The sequence below is a fragment of the Rhinopithecus bieti genome, unplaced genomic scaffold, assembly GCF_001698545.2.
Source record: "Rhinopithecus bieti isolate Rb0 unplaced genomic scaffold, ASM169854v2 scaffold_36840, whole genome shotgun sequence".
Classification (NCBI taxonomy): Eukaryota; Metazoa; Chordata; class Mammalia; order Primates; family Cercopithecidae; genus Rhinopithecus; species Rhinopithecus bieti.
In genome coordinates, this window is record NW_016816502.1 from 1,915,579 (window position 1) to 1,943,517 (window position 27,939).

A 27,939-nucleotide genomic window follows, 5' to 3' on the forward strand; every position below is an offset into this window, starting at 1 on the left:
TGTAATCCCAGCACTTTGGGAGGCTGAGGTGAGCAGACCACCTGAGGTCAGGAGATCTAGACCAGTCTGGTCAACATGGTGAAACCCCATCTCTACTGAAAGTACAAAAATTAGCCAGGTGAGGTGGCACCCGCTGGTAACCCCAGCTACTTGGGAGGCTGAGGCAGGAGACTCGCTTGAACCCAGGAGGCAGAGGTTGCAGTGAACCGAGATTGCACCACTGTACTCCAGCCTGGGTGACAGAGCGAGACTGTAGAAAAAGAGGGGGTTTAATCATAAGAGAAACATATACTTTATTTGGTCAGGGCTGGTCTAGACCTTTGGAATCTGAAATGTTTTAGAGCACATTGCACCTAATGAGTACCTGATGGAGTGAATTTTTTTTTTTCTTACATCCAAAGAATTGCCTGAAATTTAAACTGCCTCTCACAGCTCCAAATGCAGAGTATAACAATAAAGCTGAGAGGATGGGGTACTGTAATTACCCCTTGAAGGGGAAGAAGGAAAGCATGGTGAGAGACACTGTCTGAGGGCTGAGAATGACCCCTCTTGGATAGGACTTGGGATTTACTGCTCCCATGCACCATTGACCTTCCCTTTCCTGTGTTCCATTGCAAGCCTCTCCCATCTGCCCTTCTTATCTGTATGTCTATAATCAGACATCGAAATATGGCCCATTTGCCTGCAGAAAAAATGGAAATAAAAACAAACGAAAAATTTTCATAGTTCCATCGCTGAAGATATTCTCTCTGAGAAGTTAGTATAAGTCATTGTAAAACTTTTTTGATAATATCATTTTTTTTAAATTATACTTTTAATTCTAGGGCCTACATTGCCATAAACGCTGCCAAGGTTGTTACATATGTATTTACTTGCTGCCCATGTTGGTGTTGCTGCACCCATCAACTCGTCAGCACCCAATCACATCATCATTTTAATTAGGTATAACTCCCAATGCAATCCCTTCCCCACCCCCCCTGATTAGGCCCCGGTGTGCGGATGCTTTCCCCTTCCCGGAGTCCAAGTGAATCTCATTGTTCAGTTCCCACCTTTATGAGTTGACGAACATCGGTGGTTTGGTTTTTCTGTTCTTGTTGATAGGTGTGCTAAGATTGAATTGGCTTTCCAGCTGCATCCATGTCCTACAAAGGACGCAAACTCATCCTTTTTTATGGCTGCATAGTATTCCATGCGTGGTATAGTGGGCCACATTTTCTTAATCCAGTCTGTCACAGATGGACATTTGGGTTGATTCCAAGTCTTTGCTATTGTGAATTAGTGCCGCAATAAACACACGGTGCATGGTGTCTTAGTTATAGCAGCCAGATTAGTATAATTTCCTTTGGGCCGTATATACCCAGTAAGTGGGGATGGGCCTGGCCGTTCATATGCCCGTACATCTAGTTCTAGATTCCTTGAGGAATTGCCTATACTCTTTTCCATTAATGGTTTGAACTAGTTTACAATGCCCACCAACAGTGTAAAAGTGTTCCTATTTTCTTCACATTCCTTCTTCCAACAACTGTTGTTTTCCTGACTTTTTAATGATTGCCATTCTAACTGGGTGTGAGATGGTATCTCATTGTGCTTTGATTTTGATTTCTTCTGGGATGCGCGATGATGATGGAGCATTTTGTAGTTTTCAATGTGGTCTTTGGCTGTGTGAATGTCTACTTTGAGAAATGTCATGTCTCATATCCTTGCCACTTTTTGATGGGGTTGTTTTTTTTCTTGTATATTTGTTTGGAGTTCTTCTGTAGAATTCTTGGATTCATATAAACCCTTTTTCAAGATGAGCTTAGGGTGGCAAAATTTCTTCCCCATTTCTGCCTTAGGTTGCATTGCTTCACTCTGGCTTGGTTAGCTTCTATTTGCTGTGCAGGAAGCTCTTTAGTTAATCTTTAGATCCCATTGTTCAATTTGGCCTTTTGCTGCTGTTGCTTTTTGGTGTTTTAGACATGAAGTCCTTGCCATGCCTATGTCCACTGCAATGGTACTACCTAGGTTTTCTTCTAGGCGGGTTTTTATGCGTATTAGCGTCTAACATTTAAGTCTCTAATCGCATCTTTGATTAATCTCTCGTAAAGGGAGTAAGCGATCAAGGATCCCAAACTTCAGCTTTTCTTGCTTCCAAAATTGCACCCATAATGGAAGTTAAAGCACTCCTCAGGCAAATGTAAAAGAACAGACAATGATAACAAACATGTCTTTCAGACCACAGTGCCAATCCAAACATAGAACTCGACTAAGAACTCGCAATCAAAACCACTCAACCAATACATGGAAACTGAACAACCTGCCTCCTGAATGACTACTGTCGGTACATAACGAAATGAAGGCCAGACAATAAAGATGTTCTTTGAAACCAATGCAGAACAAAGATACGAACATCCAGAATCTCGGGACACATTTAAAGGCCAGTGTGTAGAGGGTCAAATTTATAGCACTAAATGCCCACAAGAGAAGCAGGAAAGCATCTAAAATTGACACTCTAACATCACAATGAAAAGAACATAGAGAGGCAAGAGGAGCCCAAAACACATTCAAAAGCTAGCAGAAGACAAGAAACTAACTAAGATCAGCAGCAAACTGAAGGAGATAGAGACACAAAAAACCCTCCAAAAATCATACGATCCAGGGAGTTGGGCTTTTTTGAAAAGATCAACAAAATTGGACAGACCGCTAGCAGACTAATAAAGGAGAAAAGAGGAGGAGCGAATCAAGATAGCGCAATAACAAACATGATAAAGGGCCGATATCACCAAGGCCTACCCCAACAGCAAATTACAGACTACCGTCAGAGATACTATAAACACTCTACGCCAAACAACTAGAAATCTAGAAGGAAATGGATAATTTTCCTGCGACACTATACACTCTCCCCAAGACTAAAAACAGGAAGAAGTTGATCCCCTAAATGGCCAAATAGCAGTGCTCTGGAAATTGGGAGGCAACTAATTAATGTCTACCAAACCAAAAAAAGTCCAGACCAGATGGAATTCACAGTCTGAATTCCACCCAGAGGTACAAGGAGGAAGCTGGTACCATTCCTTCGTGAAACTATTCAATCAATTGGAAAAAGAGGGAATCTCGCTAACTCATTTTATGAGGCCTACCAATCATCCATGACACCAAAGCCTGCAGGCAGACACAACAAAAAGAGAATTTTTAGACCAATATCCCTGATGAACATCGGATGCCAAAAATCCTCAATAAATACTGGCACAAACCGGCATTCAGGCAGCACATCAAAAAGCTTTATGCGCCATGGATCAAGTGGGCTTCATCCCTGGGGATGAAGGCTGGGGTTTCAACATTTGCAAATCAGTAAACGTAATCCAGCATATAAACAGAACCAAAGCACCAAGAAACACATGATGTATCATCAATAGATTGCAGAAAGGGCTTTTGACAAAATTCAACAGCCCTCATTGCTAAAACACGCCTCAAATAATCTTCGCGTATTTTGGATGCGAACGTGCTCAAATAATAAGAGCCTATTTATGACAAACCCACAGCCCAATATCGTACCTGAATGGCAAAAACTGGAAAAATTCCCTTTGAATCTGGCGCACAAGACAGGATGGCCCTCTCTCACCACTCCTATTCAACATAGTGTGGAAGTTCCTGGCTAGGGCAATTCAGGCAAGCCAGAAAGAAATGGAAGGGTATCCAGTTAGGGAAAAGAAGAAGTCAAAATTGCTCCTGTTTGCAGATGACATGTTGCATATTTAGAAAACCCCATTGTCTCAGCCCAAAATCTCCTTAACCCTGATAAGCACTTCAGCAACAGGTCTCAGGATACAACATTAATGTGCCAAAAGCACAAGCATTCTTACACAACCAGTAACAGACAAACAGAGAGCCAAATCAGGGGCAATGAACTTCCATTTCACAATTGCCCCTTCAAGAGAATTAATACCTAGGACTCCAGCTTCAAGTGGATGTAAGGACCTCTTCAAGGAGAACTACAAACCACTGCTCAGTGAAATAAAAGGAGGGACAACAACAAATGGAAGAACAGACCATGCTCATGGATAGGAGAATCAATATTTGTGAAAATGGCCATACGTGGCCCAAGGTCGTATTTATTAGATTCAATGCCATCCCCATTCAAGGCCTACCAATGAGTTTCTTCACAGATTGGAAAAAACTGCTTTAAAGTTCATTATGGAACCAAAAAAGAGCCCGCATTGCAAGACAATCCTAAGTCAAAAGGGGGACAAAGCTGGAGGCGTCACGCCCTACCTGACTTCAAACTATACGTACAAGGGGGCTACAGCTAACCAAAACAGCATGGTACTGGTTACCAAACAGGAGATATAGACCAATGCGAACAGAACAGAGTCCTCAGAAATAATACCACACATCTACAGACCATCTGATCTGTGGACAAACCTGAAAGAAACAAGAAATGGGGCGGAAAGGATTCACCTATCTTAAGTTACAATTGCGCTGCTGGGAATATCATTCTTTTAAAGTAGGCGCCAGAACCTATTCCGTTATTCCCCACCATCTATCCTAGGAAAGGCATCCGGCATCACTTGACAGGTTTTATGATATTAAGAAATAGTCGGGACATTACATTCTTGGTAATGCTTAGCTGCGTATTGGAAAATATTTATTAAATATAAGATTTTGAAATGCATAACTTTTATAGGCATAATTGATAAAAGGACAAGAAAATTTTGTGCTGAAATTTTATATTTCCTAAAAGCTCAGTCTTTTCAGCAGCATTTTCCTCAAGGCTTTAATTTCTGGGTTTCTTAATTCACTTAATTTCTAAAAATCAGAAATTGGGACTACAACTGCAGCAGGTAGCCCGCAGAAATTTCTTCAGATTGAGACCTCAGATGTCAGTAAGTTGGGGCAGATGTATGCTCCCCTCCGAGGAGATATCGAAGAGGTGGAAGGCTAGACTTACTTATTCCTCCACTCTAGAAATGTCTTGTTGCTTTATGATTACTTGTCTTTTAGTGTTTTCTCTCTAGAAGGTGAGCATATTGAGGATAGGGACAAGATCTTTAAAATTTTGGTTTCCCCAGTGCCCACCATATTATGGGTACTTAAAAAGAAAGCACATTAATGGGTACCTTTGGAAGTGAGTTGACTCCTTCTTGGAACTTGTTTTCTAGCACATTACCCCAAACCCCAGTGGTGACATCTGGATGTGTTCAAAAGAACTCTTTTCTTTATGTGTTCTTTTCTATGCATCTCTAGGTGAAGACATGTCTGTTACTTAAATTGGATGAGTCAAATCGTTGAGAGACAAGTGTACCTTTCCATATTCATTGGATTTTTATGAATCTGTTTTAGGAAATTATCAAGGACCCAACTCTTCTGCACAGACTTGGAATTCCAGCGGACATTTTGTAAATTTAATTTTCTTCAGTGCACAGTATACACATAGATACAGTGTTTGCTTTATTTCACTACATTGTTTAACATGTAAGCAACTACCCTATTCTTCTTCCAAAGAATTGACCAGTTTTTCTAGTAAATTGTTTTCTTGGCAAGTCATTTTTTATGATTATCAAAAAAATTATTTCCTAAATGATTTTAAATTCTTAAGTGATTTTACTTTTAAAAGATTAAAAAAAAAAAAACACTTCTATTTTCTCGGTGGTTAAGTTTGCTGGCAATCTTTTTTTAAAGCCATTTGGAGATTTGTCAAACTCCTAGGCTAATTTTGTATTTGGAATCAGCATCTAAGGATATTATGTTGTAGATATTTTTTAAATATGTATTTTATTTCTTTGGTATTAAAAATAATATATATTCATTTAAAATTTGGAATACATGCAAAAGTATAAAATGAAAGTCACATTGGTGGGTCTTTTATCTCAAGCATGTTTAGAAATATAAAAGTGAAATATATTCTTTAAAAATAAAAATTGATAGTTGTAATTTCAGCTCATCATTAGTGCTTTTATATAAGTGTAGAAATCATTGCCATGTCTTTCTTTCCATTTTTTTTCTTTTAAGACACAGGGTCTGACTGTGTTGCCCAGGCTAGCCTCAAACTCCTGGTCTCAAGTAATCCTCCTGCCTTAGCTTCCCCAGTAGCCGGGACTACAGGTGCATGCCACTGTACCTAGCTCATTGTCTTTTTTTTTTTAGATGGAGTCTCACTCTGTTGCCTAGGCTCGAGTACAGAGGCATCATCTTGGCTCACTGCAGCCTCTGCTTCCTGGGTTCAGGTGATCCTCCTGCCTCAGATTCCTGAGTAGCTGGGACTACAGGCATGCACCACCATACCTGGCTAATTTTTGTATTTTTAGTGGAGATGGGGTTTCACCATGGTGGTCAGGTGGTTAGGCTGGTCTTGAACTCCTAACCTCAGGTGATCTGCCTCCCGAAGTGCTGGAATTATAGGCGTGAACCACTGTGCCTGGACTATCATTTGTAATAACCTTTTCTGGTAGTCTTAAAGGAATAATTTTGCTTATTTTATGTAGCATTGTGACCTTGCAATAATAACTCAGTGGAATAAAGACATGAAAATGTAAAAATAACATTTTAATTTAGCGAAATGATTTTTTTTTTTAATGAGGTAAGTTAAAGTTGCTTGAGATGACAAGACACCTAAAGGAGTGAAGACTATATGAATTAGGAGAGAGAAAATGTCTCTGCTTGTTTTCTTTGCATCTCCAGGAGCATAATTTAGAGATTAGAGCAAGCTGATTGAAAATGATTGTGAATGCTCTAGGTGTTATAACAGTGCTTCCTTATTTTACTTTTTAAAATTCATTCGGACTGCTGTTGGATGTATGCCATAAGATAAACCCAATATTTGCCCTCAATTAGATTGAGTTTTTTTGTCATTCGTAGGATTTCTGTAAGTGGGCCTGCTGAGTGGCTTTGTTCATGATGTTCCCACTTGAAATCCTTGTTTACTAGTGAGAGAATGCAGACAGTAAAATTGTAAATAAGTGAAGAAAACATTTTCAGATAGCAGCATTCACTGCTAAGCAAACGAAATAGCGTGATGTTTGCAAGGGTGGCCAGGGTACCTCTGGTCTGCCTGAATCCTCCAGATTTTAGGGGAGAGAAGGGGCTGCTCTGTGAAACTTGGGGTTAAGGAATGCACTGGAGGGAAAGGGCTGCCAACACTGAGGCCCGAGGTGGAAGTGGGCATAGCATGTCTGAGGGGCTCAAACTGGAGTGTAGCTAGAATGTGGCTGAGGAGAGAGAAGCACTCTCAGCTTTCTGACCTGAATGGTGATGCCATTTTCTAAGAGAAAGTACACAGGACAAGAAATGTATTTTAGGGGTAGGATGAGCTTAGTTTGGGGTCAGGTGATTGTTGTCAGCAGGTGGAGGTGCCCAGGAAGTGGATGGGTTTTAGTAGCTGAGGGGTGAGTTTGGGGTTGGAGGCATGGGTTTAGCTTGCCTCTCATCACAGTTGGGGTAACTACTTTCAGGTTTCTGTAAGGGTAAAATGAGATCATATATATAAATAGGGCAGAACACAGTGCCTGGCACATAGTCGTGTAAGTGGAGGTTATACCCCAAGGCTGCAGGAGGGTGTATGATTTCCACTATGTTTAGACAGGTCTTTTCTGTCCTTTACATTTTTTTTCTATTTATCAAAATCTTACATTTTCCTCCAAGGCCGATTTACATTTTTTCCCCATAATAGAAACAGTGTTTTTCTTTTGCATGATAAAAGCAGAAAATAAAAATATCCTATAGTCCTCTCTCTGGATAAAACTGTGGTTAACAGTGTGACTATATGAAGGTTCAAGACCATGCCTTGAACCTTCTCATAAAACCTGCCTGTCATAAAACCTTCCCTGGGTTGTCCCTGTTGATGTGCAGTGTATAGAGCCTCTTATTCTGCTGTGTGTTCGCTGTTTGGTTCTTATCTCTTGAGGAGTGTAAGCTTCTTGAGCAAGAAAATGTGCCTTCCTATCCCTAACAGCACGTAACACTCATGCACGTTATGGGTGCCCAGATCGGATTTGTCTTTCTCCTGCCTTTTCAGAATCATGTATGCTGTGTGTACACTGTGCTCAGCTTATTGATCTTCAGAGTGTCATGTGTGATGAATTTGTGATTGTTTTCTCAGAGATGATGTGGGCACACTGGCTATTGTTTTGGTTTATAAAGGGGATGTGGTAATGTGATTTGTTTTGACTTCTCTTTTGTTGTAGTTCATTCAGTAGATCTGAAGAAATCTGTTCTCCCACCTACTTGTTGAGACATTACCGATCACATACAGTTCCTCTATATGTCTCACTAATTTCACATAGATACTAAATCTCACATAAAATCTTCAGTGGGAAAAGAAGTTTTTAAATTTTAAAATCACCTGTTTCTTTTTTTGTAGCACATTTTAATGTAATGTTGAAGATGCAGTAGAAAAAATCTTTGTAAATTTGCATATGATGCATATTACTGCTTAGACTAATAAAACTGAAAGCATATTTTAGGATAACTCTTTTGTTATCTTTAATGTTCTAAACCTATAAGCATGTGGTCCTTCACTGGATTGACTTTTATATTTTTATCTTTATGTAGGTTAGAGTGAATCTGGGAAGAAAATCCTCCCAGTTTACTTTCTGTTTGAAATGTTATGTTCAAACATTTCTTTCACTTGTTTTAAATTAGGAAAACAGAACTCCCTTTGAGGTATCTGCCTCAGGTAACTCATTTCTTTGGTTTGGGTAAACGTGTTTAAATGACAAAATTTAGGGTACGATGAATAAAAATCTTGGAATAAACTCATTTCATGATGTGAATTGTTTGCTAGCGTCTAAAGCTGATCAGGGATACTTATTCTGGGATTCTTGGATGGCTTTTCAGACTGCACAAACCTTCCGAAATATGCTAAGTTCATGCATGTATGTATGTTCTTCTGTGGAGTGTGCTCATAGCCATATCGTAATCTTAATTGAGTTTATGGATTCTAAAGTATTAACTTTCCACATAGCCTGTAGTGCAAATGCTGTGATTATCTAGTTTTTCTGGCATAATGTTTATACCCATGGGGACATATTAAAAGCTTGTAGTTTATGTCCTGTTGGTCAGCGTCAGTCCTCTAAAAGGAAAGGACAGATCGTACACAAGTACCATCTCATTGCTTACCACTCCCTGCACCCCCATCCCGCGACTCACGTCTCTTGGGTCCTCAACATCCTCTCACCGTCAGTCGCTGGTGCCTATTTCTAGGCCATGGCAACTGTGGCTGACAGTTCTGGTCGCCATGCTGAGCCCTACCTAGACCTGGTTGCTGTCCGTGGTTGACTGTGTCTGCTCTTAATTGTTGGTTCTTTTTGGTGCTGGGCTGTCATTTTTTGTGTGTGTTATTTCCATTGGGATGGGTGTCTTACCAGCATTCCAGCATCCCCTCTGGTTTGTTCCTTCTAATTTTGTATTGGAGTGGGTCACTGGATAACCTGGCTTGTTAGAATTATTTATTGAATGAGGCATTGAGTGAGTGGGGAGTCTGAGGGTGCCAACAGTAGAGTGATGTACTTTGACTTTGTGACAGCTGTTCTTGGCAATCAGTGGTGTTTTTTTCCCTTACTGTTTGGTTTTGAAATTTGAGTTCTAGAGAGTAGTTGGGGCTAGGTTATGTCCCTGTGTAAGTGAAGGCATCCGCAGGGAAGCTCTGATTCTTTTGGAATTGTCACAGATTCAGTGTGAGTTATTTCTTTCCTTGTATAGGTTTATTCTTTGTATTTCAATTAGAAATGATTTGAAAGCGCTTTCTAAAGCTACTATAATAAAACATGGAAGAAAGCTTTAAAGCGTTAGATATTCCCTTGCTTGCTTCCTGACTCCTGCTGGGTGAATGTTTCATTTGATGTGGCTGGTACCCCTCTCTGTTGGTCATTAGGTTGCGCCCAACGATGAAGCTGTGGTGACGCTGTTATGTGAATGGGCCGTGAGCTGCAAACGGTCTGGCAAGCACAGGGCCATGGCTGTGGCAAAACTCCTGGAGAAGAGGCAAGCAGAAATTGAGGCAGAGGTAGGTTCCATTTTCTTTCTGCTTGTTGAATGGCCTAATGTAAAAAATACTGTTTTGGGGAAGATCATTTTCTCTTACCCTCATTATGTTATTCTTTTGCTCTTGAGGAAAAAAGGGAGGATGTAAAAATTCACGTAGGGAAGATTCACATAGTAGAATCTCTCTAAATTGATGCAGCCATTTATATTCTGAACTAATTTAAAAATGGTGTCTTTTAAAATAAAACTTTAGCCTGGGCACAATGGCTCACACCTGTTATAATCCCAGTGCTTTGGGAGGAGAAGGCAGGAAAATCTCTTGAGCCCAGGAGTTTGAGGCTGCAGTGAGCTATGATGGTGCCACTGTACTCTAGCCTGGTTGATAGAGACTCTCTCTCTACAAAAGTAAATCAAAGATAAAATAATAAAATTTTAGCATCTGATTTAGAACAAGGAAGTTTCTTTGCTATGTTGAAATATGCGTATACACAACATACATACACATGTGCAATATACATGTGCAAATGTGTATAAGATATACCAACTTTTATGAAATTTACAACTACATATTTTAGTGGATTTGGATATACTTTTTTGAGGCAGTTATGATTATGATATTATAAATACCAATTTGTTTTGCTTTTGAGATTATATTCTGGTCCCAGAGAGAGCAATTACAGCCTTGAAAATAAATTATAAGGGAGAAAGCAAAACTAAGTTCGTCAACATTGCTTTTATTGCGGGGAATTTTCTAAGCAGGCCTTCTTTTCTGCCTGTGACTGTTAGCAGGGATGGCTATGGGGAATGTGTGTACATCATCTGACCAGGTCCTTGTCATCTCTCACCTGGCAACTTTGAGGCATCTTACCTCATCTCTCTACTTCCTCTACACAGCAACTGCCAATCTTTTCAAAATGTAAATAGATTACATTGTCCCTTTACTGATACTCTCTGTGTCTCCTGACTGGCCTTTGTAGCATCTCCTGAGCTACCTTACCTGCCTTTTCCACCTCATCTTGTGCCCTTCTCCTCGGGGTCACAGCTCCATTCACCTTGGTACTTCTACCCCTTCAATACAGAAAACACACTGTGTCACCTTGAGGCCTCTGCTCTTGTTGTTCCTTCTAGGTGGCAGACTCTGTTCCCAAGTCTGCATGGCCAGCCTCTTCCTGGCATTCCCGTTTGAAGAAGTATTCCTTCCTTTCCAGCATTCCTAGCTCAACATGTGTCACCTGGGAAGGTCTTCCATCACCACGTGAACAAAGTTATCAGCATTCTACCCCTCAAGCACTCTTTCTCACGTCACTGTTATACTTTCCTTGTTGCAGTGCACATTCATCTAGTTAATCTGCTTATTGTTTAGTACCTAGCTTCCCCCTCTAGAAGGTGAGCTGGACAGGAGAAAGCTCACTCATCTTGTTCAGTGTTGGGTCCTTGGCACAGAATAGTGCTCCGTGCATAGTAGATGCTCAGAAGGTGTTGGTTCCTTGACTGGATGAGCCTTAGCTGGCTCTCTGTGTTGCTGATAATACACCTCCTTCTTGTGAAGCTAGTAAAAATGAAATAGGAAGAACATTTTATAGACATTTTTTTCTTCCTGTGAGGAAAGTTGTATTCACCAAAACTAGAAGATCATATTGTTGAAACTGGGACTTGAAGATACTGTTGTTAAGGTGTAAGCTAAATGACCCATTGTACAGTGTGCAAATTAGGAAAAGCCTTTCATTGCTTTTCTTCCATACATTATGAATAGTTGGACTATTCTGTGGTGAATTGCAGTCCATAAACTTCAGCAGCTAAAATGGAATTTCTCAAATATTTCATTGCTCCTTCTGATTGTGTGTTTTTTTACACCACTTTTCTCCTGCCTCTATTCCAGACATACAAACATACACATTCCCCTTTCAGAAGAGGTTCACATATAGATTACCCTGTAATTTTAATAGCCTAAGTGTATCTATATCTAAAAGTGTATTATTTCAGGGATATTTAAAATTGATTTTTTGTTAAACATCACCATCTTTAAAATTTGACTTTCACAAAAGAGAATAGATTGGAAAAATATGATATTCTTAACATAATTAATATTCTTGATATTGAAGAGTAATGAAAATGGGAATTATCAAAGGAAAATAACAAAGAATAGAAAACAAGTTTCTGGTCTTGTGTAAATTCTGTCTTTAAGAAAATAGAAGTTAAATAACTTCCATAGAGGTATTTCATGAACTGTGGACATTCCCAGAGGTTCTGAGAGATCTTATTGGTGGAATGTGATGAATAAGTTAAAGAATATTCTTAGGGGAATTATGTTAGCATTCTCATTTGATACCATGTTTCTCCAAACACACTAATAAGTAAACCCTCCTGACAAAACAATTCAATAATATATACCCCAATATTTTCAGGGAGAATACAGTTAAACATGAACTATTTAAAAATGAAGACAACCTGAAATTATTTTTAGCAATTTTGCATAGGGATAATGAATAGTTTGTTGTACCATAATATATGTAGTGGGCACTCATAGAATACTGTGCAGAGTTTATAATTCACATGAATAATGTTTTTCAGGGGTATTTTTTGAAATCATTTGAGTCGTTCTGGGGTAGTTTTTTCCAACTTTTAGAAATTATATTCATCTGAGATGCATGGTCCCTTAAATAAGTACAGACATATCAATTAATTTTACATGTTTTACCTGAGCACTTAAATGTTAGTAACAAATTAACGAATTCATGATCCATTATGGCTATACTTCTGTAATTAACTTTGCTTATTTATTTTTAATCTGTAGAGATGTGGTGAATCAGAAGTCTTAGATGAGAAGGAGTCTATTTCTTCATCCTCTCTTGCTGGATCCAGTTTGCCTGTTTTCCAGAATGTGCTGTTAAGGTTTTTAGATACACAGGCCCCCTCTTTGTGTAAGTACAGAAAGCTCTTTGCCTCTAGATCTTAAATAAGGCATTGATTTTTTTGTTTAAAGCTAATTCCTTTTTTAAAAATTTGGATCTTATTTAATATTCTTGGCACTGAATATAATGTATGTTTTACTGAGCAAAATTTTGTGGCATGTTTTTTAATGGAGACTTTTAGGCAATTTTAAAATCAGTCAAGCTTCAAAGACTTTAAAATAATTTTAAAAAGTCACCTCACTCCTTCATGTAAGGAAGTAAGGTCCTGTGACATTTGTCTGTATATTGATTGTGGTTTGGAATTTTCTCTTTTTTAGTAGTTTTCTAAATTTCTGATTTTCTAGTTCCTGCTCTTAAATATGGCAGTGGGGGGAATCAGGTAACAGTACTCTATAGCCAGAGACATGGTACAAGGAAGTAATTTATAGATGCCTGGCTGCTTCACTACACTCTCTGGGATGTTTATGTCATCTCAAGCTCTTTTTCTGCCTTTTTAGTGAGGAGTTCAGGGTTTCTGAAATAGCTACCTGGTGGGTTCAGACTGTGGTGAACACTTGAAATACTGTGTGAACTCTGAAGCTCACAGCTTTGATACTATTCTGAGATTTTTCATAGACAAAATGCAGCAGGGAGGATCTTAAGATAGACAACAGAAAATGGCAAAAGTAAAAGCAATAGAAAGGGGAGAAAAGGTTGGGGAGGAGGAAGTTGCTTGTGAAGAAAGAGGTAAAGCAACAACAAACAGTACTCTTTTGAGTCCTCTGAGAAGGGGCCTCATTTTGGGTTGAGTGAGACCTGCGGGTGAGGTTCTTTGAGACAAGCGGCTCTCAGTTATTTGGTGGCTTCTAGGCTAGAAGGAGAGCAAGCGCTGGAGCTAATCTAGTCGTTGGAATATAGGGAGGAGTAATTCTTGGAAAAGGAAGCAGAAAAGTGAAAGGACAGAAGAGATCCCTGATAGCAGAAAGTATATTGTCAGGCATGAAGTTAGCAGTTCTAACTTACCTTGTATCCTGGGGGAGACAGACATTTGCCCTTTGCTTGCCTCATTTCTTCACCATTATTGTTCTCTCTTTAGGAAAAACTCCTTACTCCTGTGCCTTTGCTAGTTCATCTGATTTACTGTCTGTCAGAAAAAGCTGATCTGTTCTCTGAGAGAGGCTGCTCAGCACTGAGTTTGGTAGGGAGCAAGAGGAAACATTTAGGCTCAAGGTTTAGGGAACTGAGCTTAAGCTTCCTTGGATAAATGTGTCTCCTATTGGTGTTTGTGAATGTGATGGTAGCAAGGATTGAGCTTTACAGGTTAGTCTTAAAAATTTTGAATCTTATCTTAAAGGTATAGACACAAAACTTTAGAGTGCAGTGACAGTATTGAAAGTCATAATGTGAGTTAAATAGGCTAGTTATGAATAAAAATAATCTGCCGAGCTCCATCTTTGTGTTCTTTTTATTCAGTTACTCCTTTTCTTTTCAGTGGATCCTGCTTACATTTTTTCAAACACCATTTATATTGTGGTTCAGTTGTAAAATCTCCTTTGAAAATGTGCACCCATATTCTCACAACTGCACAGATGCACTCAAGCTAGAAAAAACCATCATGAACTGTTCTATTAGTAAAACCAGAGGACAGCAGTCTAGTCCTCCTGTCTTTTTTTCTGATCCTGAAATTTTGCTTGTTTACATTAGTACTTGAATGGCTATTAAGGACTACTTTTTTTTTTGGATACGGAGTTTCGCTCTTGTCACCTAGGCTGGAGTACAGTGGCATGATCTTGGCTCACTGCAACCTCCGCCTCCTGGGTTTAAGCAATTCTCCTGCCTCAGCCTTCCAAGTAGCTGGGCTTACAGGCATCCACCACCATGCCCTGCTAATTTTTGTATTTTTAGTAGAGATGGGGTTTCACCATGTTGGCCAGGCTGGTCTCGAACTCCTGACCTCAGGTGATCTGTCCACCTTGGCCTCCCAAAGTGCTGGGATTAGAGGCATGAGCCACCGCACCTGGGCAGGGCTACTATCTTTAAACTTGTAATCATGTTTACCATACTGGATGTTTTTCATTTATAGTGGGACAATCAAAACCTGCCTGTCAGTTCTGCTCAAAAATCTAGTGCCTCAGTAAATCTTCCAATAGATCTTTTTTTTTCCAGAAAGATTGATTGTGAAGAGTAATGAAAATATTAAGCCTTAGTAATTAGTTATTTTTCTATCACCTGGTCAAGGAATTCTTGATTGAATTTGTTTCTCTATAGCGGACCCAAACAGTGAATGTGAAAAGGTGGAATTTGTGAACCTGGTGCTGCTCTTCTGCGAGTTCATCCGCCATGACGTCTTCTCCCATGACGCATACATGTGTACCCTCATATCTCGAGGAGATTTGTCAGTCACTGCCTCAACCCGGCCGCGGTCACCAGCAGGGGAAAATGCAGACGAACACTATTCAAAGGACCATGATGTAAAAATGGAGGTACGGCCCTGGATACGATGCCCCGCTTTCCCAAAACCTAAACTCTACTGGGAATCACATTCAGATGGGTCACATAGTAGTGGAAGAGTGATGGCTTTTTGTTGTATTCTTTTGCCCCAGTGGTTATTTATCTCTACATCTCAAGAGGGAAAGATATTTACACTGTAGCTTCTTATGTCTTCCAGAATTTCCCTTTGGATGCTATAAAACTGTAATGAAAATATTTGACAGGCCATAACATTTTTCATAGGATTGAAATTATGCACTTTCAGTTCTAGATGTTTCTAATCTCTAGTTTTTCTTTAACATCGTATCTCAAAACTGGACTTGTTTTGACCTTTAAGTGTCAGCTGAGTTTTCATTCTAAGAATCATCTTTTCCCTAATGTAGCATTCATTACTTATATCACTCTTTTATTCATAATGGGAAATTCTGTGTTAGTCACAACACATATTTTCATTTCAGTTAATTAAAAATTTAATCTCTATTTCTCAAATGTTATAGAAGTGACCTTTTCAACAAATTATTTTATGCTATAAGCGTGACTTTATAATTTTCTGCCAAATTCTGGTATGTTGGATATTTTGGATATTGTTCCAGATACTTACTGAAATTTTCAAGGCAAAAAAGATGGAGGTGGTGATGGGAAGTTGTAGAAAATGATGAGAACTTGTGACAATTGCTTAAAAACTGACAGTTTAGGCCGGGCATGATGGCTCATGCTCATAATCCCAGCACTTTGGGAGACTGAAGCGGACATATCACCTGAGGTCAGGAGTTTGAGACCAGCCTGACCAACATGGAGAAACCCTGTCTGTACCAAAAATACGAAATTAGCCAGGTGTGGTGGCGTGTGCCTGTAGTCCCAGCTACTCGGGAGGCTGAGGCAGGAGAATTGCTTTAACCTGGGAGGCAGAGGTTGAAGTGAGCTGAGATTGCGCCATTGCACTCCAGCCTGGGCAACAAGAGCAAAATTGTCTCCCAAAAAAAAAAAAAAAAAAAAAACCCTGACAGTTTAGGCAATATACCATTATATTTTAGAAAACAGTAGCTACACTTATAATTAAAACCTGGTAGTAGAATTGCAAACATGGGTTCATAGTTCATACTGTTAAGGTTTGTTTTCAAAATGGTGTCGGCTTAAAATATTTAAACACTTTTCTAACCTTATTGACAGTAGGAATTACAAGGCTAAAACTGAAGTTCTTTTACCTGTTTACATGTTTTCTATCCTGCTTTTCTTTTCTATTCTATAGATATTAAAGTGTCTTGTATCTCATATAGAGTCTTATATTTTTCTTAATAAGAAGAGTTGGTTAAAGTATGTGATGGAAAATAGCCCAAGGAAGGAAATTATGGATGCTTGTTTTTTATCAGGATGTTTGTGTGCTCTTCTCTTAAAATATCATGGAAGTTAAATTTTCTCATCATGAGGGAAAAGAATGCGACTGTTCAAAGCAAGACATGTCTTAAAGCTTCCTTGAGTTTGTGGGGGAAGAAAACAGTATGGGGAACAAAAGACAGAGATGGTTAAAAAATCCCACTGTCATGTTTTAGCTTCAGTTTCTTGATGAACTCCAAAACTTACTATGTTACTTTCTTTCTCTGGCGATTATCAGGAACAGAGTATTATGGCGCATATGGGCATTGACTCAGGAACCACTAACATTTTTGATGAAGTAGACAAGAGTGACTTTAAAACTGACTTTGGTTCGGAATTTCCAGTAGGTTCAATCTTTGATTCTTATTGACAGTTAAGAGTTAACCCGCCCCCATCCCAGTCTGTCTCGATCCTTCTGTTTCTCAAAATGACTTGCGCATTTGTGTTATGTAATCTTACCATATTCCTCCTTTGGTACAATTATCATCTGACACAATTGGGTCATCCTCAGTTTTGGTTGCATGGCCTACTTTGTAAATTCTAACACTCCTGTCCTCCTAGTTGGCTGTCTGAATCTTTTGTTCATTTTGAGGTCATCATCATCTCACTAATGTGTGAATGTAGTTTCACCATGACAGTCCGTGTTGATTTGCTATGTGTATCTTCAGCTTCTATATAATAGCTTTGGTGGCTTTGGGCTTATTATACATTCTTCTACTTTATTTCAATATAATTATAATGTGTTCTTCCTCGTGAATCACAATATATAACTTAAAAAAAATATTGTTTGGAGTACAGACCAAAATCTTTATGTCTATTATTCATTAGTCTTACTAGTTTATTATTATGTATATGTTTCTGTAGGAAATGTAGCCCTATGAGGAAAATGCTTACCCATAATTCTGCTTTTATCTTTAGCTTTCCAGGTAGTGTAGACACATTTCTTATGTGTGTGGTTGTTATTTTCTCATCTACAAAATGGAGGGGGGTGATCACAGATTTGTACTGATCTGAAAATGAATTTTGCGGAAATTAACAAAATTTCTTCATATTTTTTACTCAGTGGTGAAGTAGGAAAAGGTGTATAAGTGTCTTATATGTGTGTTTTGGTATGTAGCACTGTGGTTTGGTTTTGCTTGCTTTCATTTACAATCTCCAACATTTGTTTTACATGACTTAGATTTTTTCTCCTATGCCTGGAGAGTCCTGTGAGAATGCCAACACTTCCTTGGGCAGAAGAATGTCAGTTAATTGTGAGAAGTTGGTGAAGAGGGAAAAGCCAAGGGAATTAATTTTTCCATCCAATTATGACCTCCTTCGCCACTTACAGTATGCAACACATTTTCCTATACCTCTGGTAAGTCATTGCTTCAGTTAATCCACACCCTGATTATTTTATTATAAGATCAATAACTGTTGAATGTCAGATTATTCAACTATTTTCTTGACTAATACATAATGATAGCAGGTGAGTTTTTTGCATTTGCTTCTGCTTCTGTTCTAATTCTGATCTTAAGCTTATGTACTGATGTTGTCCCAATTTGTAGTGATACTAGTGGCTAATTAGATTTAGAAAATGAGATTTTCTATATTAGTATCCTTTTATTAAAGAACATGTGAGTCACTGTAGGTGATGTCTAAATGTGTTTTTTTTTCTTTCCTTTTTTTTTGGGACGGAGTTCTGCTCCTGTTGCCCAGGCTTGAGGCAGTGGTACCATCTCGGCTTACCACAACCTCTGCCTCCCAGGTTCAAGTGATTCTCCTGCCTCAGCCTTCCTAGTAGCTGGGATTACAGGCACCCACCACCATGCCTGGCTAATTTTTTGTATTTTTAGTAGAGACAGGATTTCACCATTTTGGGCAGGCTGGTCTCGAACTCCTGACCTCAGGTGATCTGCCTGCCTTGGCCTCTCAGAGTGCTGGGATTACAGGCGTGAGCCACTGTGCCAGGCCTAAATGTGTTTTAATTTGAAAGAGAATTTACCAAGTAACTTTTATGTGCACTGTATTATGGTAGGTACTTCTAGTCAGTAAGACTTTTGAGGCATAGGAAAAATGGGAGACAAACATCTATAAATGGCAAACTCTCAAATATGTGCAATAATTGAGTAAAAACTCAAAATTCTCACTGAAAGGTGAGCCAATTGACATTTCTGGGCACCTTCCACTCTCAAAGAATGAGTATTGGAGAGACCAAGAGCATTTTAGTTGAAAAATTGGGTAAGACTTCATAGAGGCTTGTACAAGACAGACTTGGATTTGGACTGATTGAATTTAAGAATTGTATAGCAAATGGGAAATGCTTGGCAGGAAGTTTACCGTTTGAGTCTTAGCAAAGTGATGTGCTTTATTCTAAAGGGTAACGAAATTGGTTTCTTAATATTAGAAATAAAAATTGGGTCAAAATTTGAAAAAAGTTTATTCTTGGGTTCACTAACTTTTCTCTGGATTTTAATTTTAAGTGCAATTTCAGTGAGTCATTTTCTTCACCGAGTGTTACTTTTACATATAAAAAGCATAATTGGGCCAGGAGCGTGGCTCACGTCTATAATCCCAGCACTTTGGGAGGCCGAGATGGGCGGATTACGAGGTCAGGAGGTGGAGACCATTCTGGCTAACATGGTGAAACCCTGTGTCTGCTAAAAATACAAAACATTAGCCAGGCGTGGTGGTGGGCACCTGTAGCCCCAGCTACTCGGGAGGCTGAGGCAGGAGAATGGCATGAACCCGGGAGGCGGACTTGGCAGTGAGCCAAGATCACCCCTGCACTCCAATCTGGGCAACAGAGTGCGACTCTGTCTCAAAACAAACAAAAAAAAGTCAATGTAGGTGTATTATGTTATTTCCTGGGTGTCTTCTAGGAGTTTTGTCTGCAAAACTAAGTATTCTGTTTGTTTGTTTGTTTGTTTATTTATGTATTTATTTTGGTATTTTGGAATATCTCCTGAAATGACTTTCAAAATTACCAAACCCATATATTTTTTTCTTATTACCGTTAAAAGTCTCTTGTTTGGTAATTTTTTTATGTCCAGGGCCATTTCAAAACTTGTCAAATTATCAAACCCATATTTTTTTCCTTATTACAATTAACAATCCATGTTTTGTTAATTTTTCTATGTCCAGGGATATCATTTATCACTGCCTGAATAATATCTATAATTTTCAACTGTTACCTATAGACATTATTCATTTACATTATAATGGAATAACCTCACAGTTTCTTTAGGGGAGCAGAAAGGGTAGCTTTATATTTTAGAGATGTATCCTGAAGAATTTATAGATGAACTGTCATGTCTGGGATTTGTTTTAAAATATTCAGGGTTAAAAGGGAGACGATATTAACATCCGGAGTTTATTTAATAGTAATATACCAATGTTAACTTCTTAGTTTCAACAAATATACTGTGGTTCTCTTAAGTCATTTACATTAGAGGAAACTGGCTGAATGGGTATGGAACTCTGTGCACTATTTTGCAACTTCTTTGTAAATTGGAAATTACTCTTAGTAAAAATTTATTTAAAAGAAAGAATAAAGGGGGGATGATAAATTAAGCAAAGATGGCAAAATGTTGAAAAGGGTTGAAACTGGTTGAATGGTTGAGGGCTGTGTGTTCCTTTCTTGGGTAAACGGAGCTTTGCAGGTCTCTCTCCCAGGTGTCTGGGTGTCAGAGCAGGACACTAAGCCTCAGCTTCTTTATTCTGTTGTTCCCGTGACCTTGGTTTTACAGCTTTTCCCTGCATTTAACATTCTGCTTCCTTGGAAGAAAGAGCTTAAATGATTTTCAGTGACCATGTGTCATAATGAATCATGAGATAATTTAACTATAACAATTCGTGAGAGAACTGCTAGACAATTGATATTGTAGGATACATTTTTTAATAGCTTTTCACCACCGGTTGCCCTAAACTCCCTGTTACCTTGAGTGCAATTCAGAAGAAGCCAAAGGATATGCTAATATAACACTGACATTAGGAATGCTACTGTCTGTTATTTTTCCCTTAATGAAGAGAGAAAATCTGACTAGCTTCTCATGCATGTGAGGAAACTATAAAAATACGGTTAAGAAAAGTGTTTTCTATCTCCCCATATCTCATATGGGGCCCTACTAAGTGAAGACCAAGGAGAAGAGGGTTAAAGGGGGCTTGACCAAAGATTCGGAAAAATAAAGTAGTTTCATGATGTTATTCTGTGAATAATACTCGATCTGCCCATTAGTGAACCATGTTTCCTAGACTACCAGCAAACACAGGTTCTAGTGGATAGGCATTCTACCAGCCTGCAACTGAGGTAAGTCATTTACATTGTGTCAGATGTGTGAGGCTGCTGGAGTTTCTGTCATTACCATTAGCTAGCTAGAATTGTATAGCATTATCTTGTTGTATGTTTTATAATAGGCACTTTATGTATTTTCTCATTTATTATTCACTTCAGAGTCAGAATATATTTATGGAATTGTAGATAGGATTTTCAAGCTTTAGAAAATAATTTGTGAAATGCAAAAATGAGTTTGGAATCGAACTCGTTTTCCTAGCTCCCAGGAACACCATTTCTTAATCATTGCAGCTAATGCAAATGGATTTGCCAGCTGTTTTTATATGGGCTTATTTTACTAATGAAATAAAAAACACAAAGTCATCATGTATGGTTATCTAAATTTTCCAATATTCTTTTCCTAACAAGTCTTTTATTTATTGCTGTGTATTCTTTCTGCATCACCAGCAGTGGAGAGAATTTGATCAGAGTTGTGACTCTGAGAGCTGGAGTCACCTTATACTTTATTGTTACTTACTTACTTACTTATTTATTTATTTATTTATTTATTTATTTTTGAGACAGAGTCTCACTCTTTTTGCCCAGGCTGGAGTGCAGTGGGGCAATCTTAGCTCACTGCAACCTCTGCCTCCCAGGTTCAAGTGATTCTCCTGCCTCAGCCTCCCAAGTAGCTGGGATTACAGGTATGCACTATCACGCCAGGCTAAATTTTGTATTTTTAGTAGAGACGGGGTTTCACCATGTTGGCCAGGCTAATCTCTAACCCTTGACCTCAAGTGATCTGCCCACCTCAGCCTCCCAAAGTGTGTGAGCCACCACGCCCGGCTGGAGTCACCTGTACTTTAAACTGGGGCCCTACATGGAGTCAGGCTCATCTTTCTGGACCTGGGCAGTGCTAAGTAGCTCAGCCCGTGCTACATTCCTAACATGGCCTTGCTATGTGAAGTCAGTGTATCTGTTTTATAAAGACCATCTGACTGGTGCTGTTTTACTATTGATGTGCTATCGATGTGATTTTCTAGTTCCAAAAACATTAGTTTCAGTAGTTAGTATAACTTAACTCCCTCTGAAATGTTCTAGGGTCTCTGTTTCGTATTATTCAAAATAGAAATGAGAAGTCACTAAATTTATTATTACTAACATCAGGAAGCCTTTATTATAACCTATAGATAGAATATAATTACAAATAATACATTAAAGATTGTCTATATTTTCAAGACTTTTATAAATAAAAGTTTTGATTGTGTTAGAAAAAAATTAGACATTAAAAATTGAAGGAGTAATGAACTGAAAGATTACCATCTTTTGAAGTGATGGATTAGAAATAAAATAGGCATAAGTAGTTTTATGTAAGCTGCATTTTTTAAAGTTAAAATTAAGTTGCTGGTGGGCTTTCTGGTAACTTACATGGAAATTATTTTTTATGTTTTTATCAAGAAGTCAGTTCCAGGCATTTAAATGAATAACTCATGAATACCTTTGGGTCTATGTCATGGACCTCTTATGGATTTCAAGGATATTGCAGGATTTTACATTCATTCAATGAGACTCTTTAGTTTTTTGTACAAATATTTGGGTTAATGAGTAGCAACAAGCCTAACAATAAAGCTTGACTTGCATTTAGAAACAGGATTTCTAAGTAAACCTGTCCATATTTGCTAGCTAATTGTATTTTTTCTTACTAAGTTTTTTTTTTTTCCCTCTTTCAAAGCTGTATTTAATTTTACGGTCCAGTAAGGCCAGAATTGGTAGCACAAAAAATGCTGTCTTTTATGCATTATTTTCACATCTTAATTTTTCTTTCTGAGCCTTGGTCTCTTTAGGTGAGGCAAAAGTCTCAGTGACCTTTGAGCGGAATGCTTTTGAGAGATGATAGTACAGGATAGGATCAAAGCACAGGTTCGACACAGCCAGGAGCAGTGTAGCCTCTTTGGCTTTGAAGAGTGAAATCCTGGTTGAGCAATCAGTTATGACTTCTGTCTGGCTGAGGGTGTATGGGATTCGGACAATGTGGTAAGGAACAAAGCATATGATGTAGCCTGTGGTCACTAAAAGTATGTTGATGAGAGCCTTTTTCACATTTGGATAATTTTCATTATCTTTGTTTCTGTAGAGCTGTCGAATTACAAGGCAATTGGATATTAAAATGATGGCTGAGAAATTTAAAAATATTGCTACACATATGAAATTTGTCAGCAAATGCCAATTTCTTCCAAATTCCTTTTTAAACTCCATACAACCCACATTTGACTTTTCCTTGATGTCTTTGATGGGAATCATCATATTTGGCACCATTATAAGAAGGACCATCAGCCACACAACGGTTGATATCATTTTGGCAAACCCAGGTTCTTGTATTCGGTAGATCTTGCAGCTGTGTGTCAACTGAAGACAGCGATCAATGCTGACAAATGCTAAGAAGATAATTGATAAGTACATATTGATATAGATGAGGCAGGCTGTTACTTGGCAGTGGAATATCTTCAGTTTCCAAGGTGCCACACCCAAGTCAACAACAATTTTCACCGGTAATGCCAGAGTAAGCAAGAAATCAGCTGTAAGCAAATTAATTAAGTAGATGCTCACACACCTGTGATTCGTATTCTTCTGTATAAAAGCCCAGGTTGCAAAACAACTTCCAATAATTCCAACAAGGAAAACTAAATAAAAAAAATACGTGAATGGCTCCAGATCTTTATAAACTGGGCAGAAGAACGAACTGTTTGTCATCTTGAGGGCAAGTAAGGATGACTTCTAAGACTCTGTAAAAGAAACAAGGAAAGGGAGGTTAGTAATTAAAATTAGCAGCTATTTTCTTTAAAAGACATTTGTCTTCATAATACCATTGTATTTTTAGTTTTTAGAATTTTATTGGTGAACTTGCCAGACCATGTGGCCTGGTGAGAACATACTAGATTGTGAAGATGCCTGGGTTTTCCATTGTCTGATTTTGTGACTTTCAGGAAATCCCATGCAGGTTTGCTTTTGGTAGGGATGTTTTCAACCTCAGGTTTTTCCATTCTGGTAGTTCTTGTTACCAGTTGGGTTGGAAGTTAGTTTGCAGAGGAGATAAGTGAACCGAGATTCTGAGAAGTAGAGAGAGGAAACTAGGGTTGTGGTTGAGCCTGAAGAGGCTTTTTTTCTTGTTTTGTTTTTTGTTTTCCATAGATTCATGTAGCTCCTAAGGCTGGGAGAACACAAGCTGACCGGGGAAGTAAGGAGTTGATGGAAAATTGTCTCCAGCCTGGTCGTGAGACTCTGTCTCAAAAAAAAAAACAAAAGACAAAAACACACACACACAAAACCACAATTACCAGAACATGGATGTAAGTTTGTAAGTTCATTCATTACAAAATCCTTGGAAAAAGATTTATTTGTACTAGTATCAAAACATCTGACTTCAACACTTGAGTCGTGGTTTCTTTTTTTTTTTTTTTTTTTCATTGTGGGTTTTGAAGCAGTTAAAACCCCAGAAGCATAAGACATACCCTTAGAACTACTGTAATTGCCACTGATAATGACAGAGTGAAGTCTTGTCATGTCCCTCCCAAATCTGGAACATTGAGTGGGTTTAGTTAAATTGATAGGGCTCCCTTTCACCTGGTCTATTCGAACTCACATGCTTAGAGTTAAGGGTACATTAGTAACCTTTCTGGTGCTGCCTATTGGTGTGGGTCCCCCTTTTGCATATTAAACCATGTTCTTTTGTTTTAAAGACCTCAAGATTATTTTTGTATTTTAGCAAGAAAAAATTTTATGCTATAATACAACCTTTTTAAAAGTAGCAAGTAGTAAGTTATAGTGACCAACATAGAAGGCCAGATCAGCTCCTCTGTAAGCGCCCTTTAATAAGAGAATAAAACTTCTGACGTCTTTCTAAATTTTAATTTCCCCAATTAGTTAATGATCCTTTGTGTGCATTTGTAATGAAACAATATATGCAAACAGATGAATAAGGCAGATGTGCACAAACCTTTCTGAATTCAGGTGCTGCTTAAAGGCTACATGCCCTTTCTCTTTCCCTACCTGAGTTAGCATGTTAGAGTCCATGAATAATGTAATTCTTTACCAAACTCGATGAAAACAATTAAGCAGTTGGTTTGTGTCTGGCATTATGCCAAATACTTTACATGTACTTATTTAACTTCTTATCATTTCCATAAGCTAGGTGTTGTTATTGTCCCTGCTTTATAGATGAGGAAACTGAGGCATAATGGGGTTACTTACCCAAGGTTATATAGCTGGTAACATAAAAGCCAGGATTACAACTCAGTCAGTCTGATCTCAGAATCACATTCAAAACCACTCCAAAACACTGCCTCAATAACAATAGTAAGATGATGATAGAAATGATGATGATGATGTTTATATCTGCCAGGCTTTACTAAGGGCTTACTGTGTGGGCAGGAGCTATGTTCTAAACAATTTTTATGTAATAAAGCTGAAATAAAGTATTCATTTTTAACTTTTTACCAAAATACTAAGAACATAAGTTTAGGCTTTTCATGTATTTTGATGTTTTATGCATACAGCCACGCACATGCACACCATACACACACATACACACACGCACACACACACGCACATTTAAAAACAAAACCTAGGCCCTATCCAATAAGTTTAAACCAACTTTGCTCTCAAAGATTCCATAACCTAGTTTCTCTCTACCATCTCTACTATCTCTTAATCCCAGATTAAGACAGGGATTGGTGGGGTCTCTACTGTTCTGTGTACAGTTCCTTCCTGCCTTTATACTTTTGCATGTGATAGAAATTTTGGAGTCATAGGATTTTAAGGATGGATGGAAACTTTGTTGATAGCCTGTAGTCTAAGACCCCAAGTCAATTGAGGAGATTGAGGGCTGGTACTGGTGTGTTCCTCAAGCTTTCGCAGCGTGTTCAGGCAGGACTAGGATCTGCTCTTACTGGTCATTGTCTAAGCTCTCTGCTCTCTGTCTTTATCCTTCCTATTCCTGAATCCTACTTATTCCAGAGCCTTCAGGAAGCTTCTCACATCTGAAAGCTACTCCAGGCTTTACTGATGTCCTTGGCGACCATGAATTTTGATAGTTACCATTTGTTTGTACCTTGGAATTTTGAACATACTTTTCTTCTTTATGTGAAAAATTAGTGTTCATGTGCATTGATATTGTGTCACATCTTTGCTTATTGTTACTTTCTAAGGCCCTAGGATTTTGGCTTATGCACTTTTATTTCAAATATTACATAATAATAGTAACATAATGTGTTTCTTTAAGTGCTCCATTGCTTACACAACTATAAAATAAGATTATTGTATCAATGAGACTTATATGGTAAAGAGAAGAATTAGAGTAATTTCTTTTTATTAATTTTCTCTGTAACTAGACCTGACTATACGTATTCACCGTACATGAATAATTTATTTGAAATGAATAACTAATCATTCAATAATTCTCAAGAATCATGGAGCATCTCACATTTCTCACATTTGTGTTTATGAACTTTTTTCTAAATCGCAGTGAAAATCTGTTTATTTAAAATTTTGCTTATGTAAATTAGAGGTTAAACTATTGTATAATAACATCCTGTGTTCTGTGTCACAAGTTTGAGAATTAAGTGCTTATTAAATATTTTACCAGACAGTTACTTACCAGTGAAAATGTGAGATACTCAGAGGTAGTCCAGCAACAACAATACAAGATTTTAACTGTCTCTGTAGTTTGGATAGAGTGCCCATTGCTTAGAAAATAAATAAACTGGCTGGGCACAGTGGCTCATGCCTGTAATCCCAGCACTTTGCGGGGCCGAGGTGGGTGGATCACTTGAGGTCAGGAATTCGAGATCAGCCTGGTCAACATGGTGAAACCCTGTCTCTACTAAATACATAAAAATTAGCCATTGCGGTGGCGGGCACCTGTAATCCCAGCTACTCAGGAGGCTGAGGCAGGAGAATCGCTTGAACCCAGTGTGTGGAGGTTGCAGTGAGCCGAGATCACACCACTGCTCTCCAGCCTGGGTGAAAATGCGAGACTCCTCAAAAACAAAACAAAAGAAAAACAAAATAAAAGTTTATTAGATTTTCTATGGGAGTCGCAGTGGAATTTTCTTGAAATCACGTATTGTAATGTTTGTAGAGGAAAGTCATCTTAAAGCCTGCTGTTCCTGTTGTGAAGATCTACAACATGGCCTCTATCCACCCAGTTATAACATTGAGTTACTGAATAGTTATGCTCGCTCGGGTATTCAGTCTGGTGTCAGTTATCCTGTCTTTTGGAGACAGATGAATGGGTTCATCAGATACAAGAAAATTATAGTGTCATTCACAGCTAGGACCTATTTAGAGGTCCTAAAAATTGATGCTTTCTTATACAGCTTGGCTTTTTCTACTTATAAGCCTTAAATACTGAAAATCACAATTTTGTTTTCCATGGAAAAGCATTTGAGTATATTAAGTGTTTAAAAAGACATACCTGGGGCTATCTTCTGTGAGCCTCAGCAGGCCTTGCTGCAAGTCTTCAGAGAAGCAGGAGCTGTTTGGTTAGCCGCAGCAGTAGCAGCCCCATTGCAGGCTGCTGGCTTTACTAAAAATTTCCTTTCCTTTTTGTGTGGTTTTAAAATGTTGCATATTGACGTAGATGAAACTGTGGTTTGCAAGTAGTTGAACTTCATGAAGGTCTCCTAAAGAAGTTTTTTAAATATATACAATTTCATGTATGCTTTCTTAAGCAATTTACTTGTCATATTTTTTAGAGAAAAGATCTTCATTTGTCTATTTTAGTACCTAGCCTTTTTTTAAAGTATCCAAGATATGTTCTGTGTCATATGATTTCAAAGAATATCACTCTTTATGCCTTGATGGGGATTAATAATTAAAGATATAAGGTGTTTAAGCAGTGATTTCTTCAGTGTACATAGTAACACAGCATTTCAAAGTTAAAATTTAAAAAATACTTGCACTGTTTAATACCTGCTGAGA

At 38.3% G+C, this 27,939-nt stretch overlaps 2 protein-coding genes across 2 annotated transcripts in view; one reads left to right on the top strand and one right to left on the bottom strand.

The window, feature by feature from the left end:
* Nucleotides 1–27,939, top strand: part of MED12L (mediator complex subunit 12L) — a 352,689-nt gene that overhangs the window by 92,420 nt on the left and 232,330 nt on the right. The window contains exons 12-15 of the mRNA XM_017854932.1: nt 9,845–9,976; nt 12,749–12,875; nt 15,114–15,328; nt 17,890–18,066. Coding sequence (XP_017710421.1) covers nt 9,845–9,976; nt 12,749–12,875; nt 15,114–15,328; nt 17,890–18,066 — 651 coding nt within the window. The remainder of the gene's footprint in view (nt 1–9,844; nt 9,977–12,748; nt 12,876–15,113; nt 15,329–17,889; nt 18,067–27,939) is intronic.
* Nucleotides 22,121–27,544, bottom strand: GPR171 (G protein-coupled receptor 171). The gene is made up of 2 exons (XM_017854943.1): nt 27,434–27,544; nt 22,121–23,744 (listed from the first exon to the last, which is right to left on the bottom strand). The coding sequence occupies exon 2, from the start codon at nt 23,710–23,712 to the stop codon at nt 22,753–22,755; it is 960 nt and encodes a 319-aa protein (XP_017710432.1). The 5' UTR covers nt 23,713–23,744; nt 27,434–27,544; the 3' UTR covers nt 22,121–22,752.

Bases quoted from the DNA above. Each gene is read 5' to 3' on its own strand.
- GPR171 (XM_017854943.1), bottom strand. From the start codon at position 23,712: ATGACAAACAGTTCGTTCTTCTGCCCAGTTTATAAAGATCTGGAGCCA.